Source organism: Vanacampus margaritifer, chromosome 9 (genome assembly GCF_051991255.1).
Source record: "Vanacampus margaritifer isolate UIUO_Vmar chromosome 9, RoL_Vmar_1.0, whole genome shotgun sequence".
NCBI lineage: Eukaryota > Metazoa > Chordata > Actinopteri > Syngnathiformes > Syngnathidae > Vanacampus > Vanacampus margaritifer.
Genome location: NC_135440.1, coordinates 21,963,806 through 21,972,438, shown reverse-complemented (window position 1 = coordinate 21,972,438; position 8,633 = coordinate 21,963,806). Strand labels below are relative to the sequence as shown.

Sequence of the window (8,633 nt, the reverse complement as noted above, 5' to 3'; positions counted from 1 at the left end):
CTAAAAATAAGAAACATCAGCAGCATTGGAGAGAAAGGATATGTGTGTGTGTGGGGGGGGGGGGGGGTGTCTGTTGAAGGATGGGGGGGGGGGCACCATTCCCCTCACGCACACGACAGTCCACTCACACGTACTGTATGTCAAATTACCTTGAAGTTGTGTGTGTGTCCAAGGTTTTGATGTCACTCTCTAACTGGTTTCCTCGTAACAGCTGGCAGGAGACGATAAGGTTAAAAGTGGCAAGGCCCCCCAGCCCCCACTAGCCCTCAGTCATCTGGTTACATCACATGACAACAACCCTGACCCCCAGTGCACCCACCATACATACACAAACGCAGTGCCACACACATGACTAAAAGGCCTCCAAATATTGCGTATTTATTTTTGTTTGATAAGCGTTTACAGTTAATAACGGCACTGCACGGCTTTGAATCTTCAAAGTCAATCTTGCGTAAACTAAACGAGGCCTTCACACACACACAAAAAAAAACCACCCATCCATCAGTTTTTGTATATTTTCAAGAGAGATTTTCAAGAAAATAGTAATTTTTTTGAGAAAATATCATTTTGTCAAGGAAAATTGTAAATTTTTGGGAATAGCAAAATAAATATATATAGACAAGAAGTCATATATTTTTTTAAACAAAGATATATTTTTCCTGAGGAAATTGGATATTTCTCTGAAAAATTTACTTTCTTCTTGAAAATAGTCAACTTTATACAATATTCAAATTTTCCATCAGAAGTATTGAAAACATATACACAATTTTTATTTAATTTTTTTACTCATGGGGACATCCTTTTTTTCCCTCATGAAAATAATCGTCTTAAATCCCAGAATTTCTAAAAATTTTCTTGAAAATGTACAACTTTTGTTCTGAAAAAAAGTTTTCAATCTCTTTTCACAAGTTTTAAATGACATTTAAAGAGATTTAAAGGTTTAGAGCTGCAGCGGGATTTATGACCCCAAAGGGTTAAAGTTTATGATTTGTGGCACAGCTTCTAGCCCCCCAAAAAAGAGAGCGATGTATGACCCCAATCAGTTAAAGGTTATGATTTATGGCATATAGATTATCGTCATAAACTGCATTTACAACTCAAAGGAGTTTCAATATACGACCCCTAGATTCTGTCAATAATTGAATTTGTGACCTTAAAGGGTTAAAGGTTACGATTTATGGCACCTAGCTTCTGTCAAAATTGTAATTAAAACCCAGCAACTGTCAATATGTAGACACATTTATGACCCTCCCTAAGCAAACGTCAAAATGGAAAATTTTAACTGATAACTATATGACACAACAACAACAACAACTAGTCAGTCACAGACGGGGGGATTAAACGACGACATCCTCAACTGCCATGTCAATAACATTCTCTCTCTGACGCTGTTAATAATGCAAGTGTCTTTAGTCATGTGTGTTCTAATATGTGGGCCACATGGTGACATTATTCTACAGTGTGTGATATCAAGGGAAAAGTCCAAAATACCCACGGAAGTAGGTGCACATTGACACACTTGAAAGCCACCCATCATTTTTTTTCTATCTATCTATCTATCTACAGTATCTATCTATCTATCCTTATTGAGAATGAGACAAGTGTTATGGAGACATCAGTGGTCTCGTATGGGGGTTTCGTCATCTCAAGTTCCCGCCTGGCTTTCCGGATTATTGACACCCTCTAAATATAACCTCCTTAAAGTCGGACCAGTGGGTACCCAGGAGACGGCACACGACTTGCTTAACAACTTTTTGTTTTTCCTGCCATTTAATGGACTCGTTTTCGACATAAACTGAGGACTTTATGGAGCCTGGATGATTTGCACATGTGGATTTCGTTCAATGGCTCTCGCAAAAGTCCAGTGGCCTCTTTTCATAGTTGTCAGCCTGCTTGGTGAGTCCAGAAATCACTCAAAATTGACTTTTTAAGGTTAACCCCCCCCCCCCCCAAGGAAATAATGCCAAATGCCAAAATATGGAATTTAAAATGAAAATAAAGTAGAACTGCTCACCATTTGAACTTGCCTGACAACATGTGACGATGAGAGAATAGGAAGCAAAGCGATACTGCCACCTAGTGGCCTCACCTCTCACATTCAAAACACGTGCATGGTAGGTTAACTAAAGTTTGTCTGTATGTGCCCTGTGATTGGCTGGCGACCAATTCAGGGGTGTACCTGGCCTCTTGTCTTAAGATGTAACTTTAAGTGATGAAAAATATTTGGTACCACTTGTTTTGTTCTCCTGCCGGTCCGTGCAGTGTGCGATTGTCTGGGAGGTTGCGCTGAGGTCGAGTCCCTGACGGAGGCCGTGCAGGGCAAGGCCTTTGTGCTGGGTTGCATTTCCTGTAAGAAACGAGGGGAAGTGTCCGCCGTCACCACCGTCGACTGGCACTTCAGACCTCAAGGACAGGAAAACTTCATGCACGTGAGGTCACAATTGACAAATTCGTTCAAGTGGTACTGAATGTAGCGTGACAGTTTTTGGAGATTTCCACCCCCAGTTTATGTTTACTGTCAAGGTAAACATAAAACAAAGAGAATTTTGTTTTTAAAAAACACACCCTGGCTCTTCCCCCAGATTTTCCACTACGAGCACCCGAGCGCTGATGTGGTGGACGAAGCCTTCAGGGGGCGTTTGGATTGGCTGGGCACGCGGGGCGAGGACGTCCAGGCGGGCACCATCGCCGTACGCAATGTCAGCTACGGGGACGCCGGCACGTACCGCTGCACCTTCAGCCGAACGCTGCTCCTGGCGGGATTCCAGCACCACGTCAGCGTGGAGAAGGTGGTGGAGCTAAGTGTAGTGGATGCTGGTGAGGTTTAGCGCCATTTATGCTTTTGCAGATTTTAAGATTACTACATGTCATTAGTTGAAATTCCACAGGTGTAAGTTGTAAATGTAGAAATAGTCGGAATTTTACGACAAATAGAATTTTATGAAAAAAATAGAAACTGTATGAGAATACAATAAGACGATAAGTCAACATTTTACCAGAGGTGCCAAATCCAGGTCCAGAAAGTAAAAACCCTGACACAGTTTGGCTTTAGCCCCAGGTGCTAGCTAGCTAGCTAGCTGTCCCATGGTGCTCGTTTTCCTGCTAAGGAGCTAGCTAGCTAGCTAGCATCAATGGCTAAAGCCAAACTGTGGCAGGGTTTTTACTTTCTGGACCTGGATTTGCCACCTCTGCATTTTACAAGATTCATTGTAAGTAATTTTACAAGAATAAGTCATTTGGAGAAATTTTATGAGAATAAATCGTAATTCAATAGAGCAGAATTTTACAATTTCAAGAGAAGAAAATTTATAGAAGTACAGGTTGTTACTATAGTTGAAATATTATAAGAACATGATTTTAAATGAGAACATCAGAATTTTAGAGAGCAAGTCAAAATTTGGCTATTTTGGATTAAAGATTCCTGAGAGAGTCGTAAAAAGAACAAGTAGTTTGTGATATGAGAATAAATCATATTTTCCAGAGAACAAGTCAAGAATAAGTAATCAGTTGAAGTACGATACTAGGATAATAAGTCAGTAACAATTACAGTAAATGACAAGAAATTTACGAAAATAAATTCAAATCCTACGAGAACAAGTAGTAATTTTATGATCATAAATTGTAATGTTTCAAGACTGATCAGATTTTTTTGGGTGAATGAGATATTATGTTTTTGGGTTGTGTTTTTTGAAGTTTGTGGTCTATTTTGAAGCCAACCGGGAGCTGGCGGCGGTGGTGTCGGAGATGGTCATGTATGTGCTGATCGTGCTTCTGCAGTTGTGGCTCATCGTGGTGCTGGTCTACTGCTACAAAAAGGTGTCCGACGACATCGACGCCCGTGAGGCACGCAGAGCTCTCAAGGCTCACAAAGAGTACGTCGAATGATTCTTCAGAATTCACTAAATACAACAATGCATAATTTCACAAGTATAAATCGGTAGTTGAAATATTACAGAATTTTACAGAAAAAAGAAGTAATTTTATGCGATTAATTGAAAATTTCCAAGTATAATTTTATGCGAATAATTCATTAGATGACATGTTTTATGGAAATAAGTCGTTAGCTAAGATTTTTCCAAGAATAAGTTGTTTGTTAAATTTACGAAAATAGGTTGTAAATTCACAAGAAAGTCTGAATTTTCGGATAACACGCCTTTAGTTAAAACTACTTTTTTTTTTTAAAATACGAAAATGAGTGCAAATTTCATAGGATTTCACAAATGTCATTATTCTATGATAATAACTTATGAGTTGAAATATTATGGCAATAAATTGTAATTCTACTAAAACAAGCCATCTTTTTATTTATCTATTTATTTTTTTGTACAAGAAGTCCTCAATTGAAGCAGTATTTGTGGGGAAAAGGAAATCTGTATATAATTGTCACCTTTTATAAATGCACTGGAAAAAATGAAATTCTTAAATCAAAAACAAAAAAGCAATAAATCTTCCAATATGCAAATTGTAATATGTTCTGTCTCACTTTATTTTTTAAGTTGAACAAATCAAGTTTTCTTGGTAACACAAAAAAAACAGCATGTGAGCTTTTTTTTTTTTTTTTTTAAGAGTTGTGACTGTTAGCATGATAACATAACGTCTAAAACGTGTTTTTTTTTTGTGTGTGTTGCAGATTGCTGGACTGTGACGGCGTCAAGTTAGATGAAGCTGAATAATTTAATACATTTTATTTATTTAAAAAAAACACTGTATAATGTGTAACAATTGTTTTTATGTTACAATTAAGTTGTGTATTGCACATCTGCACTGGGCGCGCAGACTCTTTTACTGTCACAGGAGCATTCATTACCTGCTCTATGGTTATCATCACACTTGAGTGACAATACAACTGGATCCTTACACCCCACAAAGCATATTGTATGATTGTTTTATATACCGTATGCATCTTATTCCTCATACAGGAACAGGTACATATTGTATGACTGCACAAGGTGCGTTCAAGGACACATGGAGGTCAGAGTGGCACAGTGAAAGCTTTGTTCTGCCAATGAGCTGTCATTTCACACTGCTCTTAATCATAGGGGGGGGGGGTAACGGGGGTATAATTTGCATCATGGTGTCCTCACGTTATTTATTGGAGTTGAATTATAACAAATGCTTTCATTAAACGTGTTGACAGCGATGCGTTGGAGGGGTTTTAGGACCCAGCGCTAGTTTTTTAGATTAGTTTTTTAGTGGGGTCCAAAATTGAGTCTGGTCCACAGAACGAGGAGAAACTAAAATCATCACACAGGTAAGCTTCTTCTTCTTTTTACATTCAAATCAAGCATCCATCCATCGATGAGTGATTTACTTTGTCTTACAACTTTGTCGTAATTGATATTTGCTCGCATAGCTCTGAAGACAAGACTGTTAGCTGACTTACCAAAACAGGATATGGATGTGCATAAGATTAAATATGTAATGGTTTTATGCAACAAATAAATTACGTTTTCATTTTCATTTCCAACCCATGCACACTCTAAAACTATATAATTATACTGTAATAGCCTGAATCCATTAAGTTTATTCAACCCAAGTAAAGTTAAGTCGGTCCCAATCCTAGAAATTTAGTTAAATTAATAATAAATTACGCTAGCCCAACCCAAGTGCATTAAGATAGGCAAATAGAATTGCTTAAAGAAAACCATATGATTGTTTTTATTATTAAAATAATGGATTTCGATTTTTGATGACTAGGTATTGAAAGGGGTGTGTAGCTGGTAAAAAAAAAGTGTCTTAATAGCACAGGTAAATTAATTGCTTTGATATAGCAATATAATTAATAACAAATTATTATGTACACATATTAGGACTGCAGCTGTCAAACCATTTTTAGAATCGACTTATTAAGACTTTATTCTCATAACATTCTCACCAGTATACAAAACAAGCCTGTATTGTGCTCACCTTGCAGTTATCGGAGTATCCAGCAGATGGCGACCATGTCCCACATCAACGGCACCGAGGTGACTTCCCCGCTGCTGTCCTTATTGCATCACTGCCTCAACAGAACCACAGCGCAATCGCCACAGAACCACACCAACACCTCCGCCACATCCCAAGGAGTCTTCTACATCCTTTTGGTGTTCGCCATGTTCAGCTTTTTCTCCTTCGCGGTCATGTTTAGTTTCATCCGCTCCAGGAAGTTGGAGAGCTCCCAGGACCCGTACCAGCAGTACATAACCAGAGACTGGAGCCGGAAGCGGACGCCGTCCACGGCTGCATTGGCTAGGGTTCGACAGGTGGCACAGGTGTCGTCGGTGGTCATCTGTAACCCGGCGACAGAGGAAAGGCCGGAACAACAGCAGTGAACCATAAACGCGCTCGCAATGAAAACACATTTGTTAGGATTCTTTTTATCTAGGATTCTACCACCCTCTGATGTTACAGTCCACTTGTATCAGGGTCCTGGTTAGAGAAGTATGTATTTCCATGGGAACTTTTTGCATCATATCGTCGCACATACACAACAAGAAACACAACAAAATAATTTTCGAATGCATAGGCATAATGTAGGCCAAATACTATAAAGTTTTCAAAAGTAACATTGTGGCATTATGGGAAAATAATATGCTATGTATATAGCATTTAGCATAAACATATGCTCAAATGTATTTAAATACGTTCAAAGCAGTCAAAAATGTTTGTTTGAACATACACGGCAATCAAAAATGTTAACTCCACATTGGCAGTAAAAAATTGATTGAAATGAATTTAAAAAACTCAAACATTAGACTTACAAATAAATGAAAATAAAGTGAAGTTTTGTTTCATTCATTTGATCCAACTTTGCATCCATGATACCAATCCTCGTTTCGCAGACTTGGCAGCGACATTAGCGGCGTTGACCCTCTTCCTCTCCTCCTTCCTCCTCTGTCGCTGCTCAAGTCTGCGCCGTCCAGCCGCCTCCTCGGCGCGCCGCACCTCCCGCGCCAGGCTGAAGTGCACCATTTGCATCTGGAGCATGGGAACGATCAAGTTGTAGCTGTCCACCTTCTTGTTTAGCTTTGCCAGCTCTTCCTCGGCGTGGGCGCACAACTCGTCCCAGCGGAGGCGCTCCGTAGGGCCGAGGGGTTCGCCCAGTCCGGCCAGACCATCCAGCAACTCGCCCCGAATGCGAGCGGCGGCCTCGCGGATGTCGCGTTGCGTGAGCACCCAGGGTGGCTGGTAGCCGTTGTCCAAAAGGATGCGATTGAGGTTGTGCGTCATGGGGTCGGCGTAGGGGTTATGCTGAAACTTGTTGAGTGGCTTCCCGGCACCACTCAGGTTACGGAAGTCTCCCCGAGCCATGGACTCCTGGATCAGGTCCTCCACGAGCCGCTCCACTGCTTGGGTGATTTTAATACTCTTGCTGCGCTGCCGCATGTCTCGCTCCATCAGTGCCCCCTCAGCCGCCGCCGCCCTCTCGTGCTCTCTTTGCCGGTAGTCCAAAACTTGCTCGGCGGCCCTGTCGGCACGAAAGTGGCGATAATGGCGCTCGCGTTGGCTAGGGGTACCCGAGCCCACGCCCTCGTAGCTGAGGTAGTGTCTATGCTGAGGGGCCACACCGGTAGATGAGTCCTCATCCTCATCCTGCACCACATCACGACGCCGGGCCTCACTGCGGTGTGCCAGCACGGAGCGGTAGGCCTCCTCCACCCGTGTAAAGAGGGCCGCATCAGCAGTGGGCGCGCCGCAGTCCGGGTGATAGAGCCTGGCCAAGCGCAGGTACGACTCCTTCGCCTTTTCGGGGCTGATGGACTCGTCTTCGGGCAGCTGCAGCAGCCGGTAGCTCTCTCGAAGGCTGCCACTCAAGGTTCTGAGCCAGCAGGATCGGCGACATCGAAGCAGCAGGAGGAATCCATGACGGGAGGAGGTGCAGGACACCAGGACATGGAAACTCATCTCACCACACGCCTGGAAAGAGCAAACGTAACAATTATAATGTAGACCCCGCAGAGAAGAAGCCCTAGATCGGCCTTCATTTTGCATCCGTCAAAATTGGTTGTCAACTCGTGTATGGATGTTATCAACGTGATCTCTGTGTTTTTCAGGATATTTTATTTCAACATGTAAGTATTTTGACAATTTTGCTAATATACCTTTGAATAATATTTTTCTATTTGTAAGAAATGGTGGCGATTTATATCGACGACGTCATAAAATACCCGGATGTCGAACTCCCCTTAGCTAGAAGCTACTGAGCGCCGTCGCAAAATAAGTAAGCCAAACTAAAATGTCCCTTCTATATAGACGTCGTTCTGCTAAGGCTGACTACCACAAAAACGTGTCAATTTAGTCCCTGCAAACTACCAAAAAAAAAACATTTAATGACAAATGCGAAGTGAAAATAGGTCACCTGCTTGCTGCTGAAGTTGTTTTGCTGAGTCTTCTTCTTTTACTTGCTTTTGACTGGCGTTTGCTAAGAAAAGCTCATCGACGACATCTGGCGGACCAGAACGTACTTAGTAATGTATTTTTTGAGACATAAAAGTTAAATTAAAGTTTGACGTTAAAAATATATAATAACATATTCACAAATATTTAATAGATATAAAAACGTATTTAAAACTAAAATTGAATGAATAAAACAAATAATGCTGACTAAAATAACACAAAACGTATGGAAACAGTGATATTATTGGTCAAGACAG

At 41.1% G+C, this 8,633-nt stretch overlaps 2 protein-coding genes across 5 annotated transcripts; one reads left to right on the top strand and one right to left on the bottom strand.

Annotated features, from left to right (window-relative positions):
* Nucleotides 1-1,673: 1,673 nt before the first annotated feature.
* Nucleotides 1,674-4,868, top strand: LOC144057341 (sodium channel regulatory subunit beta-1). The gene is made up of 5 exons (XM_077574792.1): nucleotides 1,674-1,896; nucleotides 2,263-2,429; nucleotides 2,583-2,817; nucleotides 3,713-3,872; nucleotides 4,631-4,868. Exons 1-5 carry the CDS (start codon nucleotides 1,818-1,820, stop codon nucleotides 4,671-4,673), a joined length of 684 nt encoding a protein of 227 aa, XP_077430918.1. The 5' UTR covers nucleotides 1,674-1,817; the 3' UTR covers nucleotides 4,674-4,868.
* On the bottom strand, nucleotides 2,087-8,472 carry dnajc28 (DnaJ (Hsp40) homolog, subfamily C, member 28). Of its 4 annotated transcripts, none has more exons than XR_013295218.1 (3): nucleotides 8,339-8,472; nucleotides 5,908-7,896; nucleotides 2,087-2,347 (listed from the first exon to the last, which is right to left on the bottom strand). XR_013295218.1 is itself a non-coding variant. In XM_077574788.1 (2 exons), the coding sequence occupies exon 2, from the start codon at nucleotides 7,882-7,884 to the stop codon at nucleotides 6,775-6,777; it is 1,110 nt and encodes a 369-aa protein (XP_077430914.1). In that variant the 5' UTR covers nucleotides 7,885-7,896; nucleotides 8,339-8,472; the 3' UTR covers nucleotides 5,828-6,774. The 4 variants fall into 4 exon arrangements, 1 of the variants encoding a protein (XP_077430914.1); XR_013295220.1 differs by lacking the exon at nucleotides 2,087-2,347 and adding an exon at nucleotides 2,656-2,753; XR_013295219.1 differs by lacking the exon at nucleotides 2,087-2,347 and adding an exon at nucleotides 2,709-2,798.
* Between the last annotated feature and the right edge of the window lie 161 nt (nucleotides 8,473-8,633).

Excerpts from the sequence above, each read along its gene's own strand:
- LOC144057341 (XM_077574792.1), top strand. The coding sequence starts at position 1,818 with ATGATTTGCACATGTGGATTTCGTTCAATGGCTCTCGCAAAAGTCCAG. Across the intron at positions 1,897-2,262 it reads CATAGTTGTCAGCCTGCTTG|TGTGCGATTGTCTGGGAGGT; the intron begins GTGAGTCCAGAA and ends CGGTCCGTGCAG. Across the intron at positions 2,430-2,582 it reads GACAGGAAAACTTCATGCAC|ATTTTCCACTACGAGCACCC; the intron begins GTGAGGTCACAA and ends CTCTTCCCCCAG.
- dnajc28 (XM_077574788.1), bottom strand. The coding sequence starts at position 7,884 with ATGAGTTTCCATGTCCTGGTGTCCTGCACCTCCTCCCGTCATGGATTC.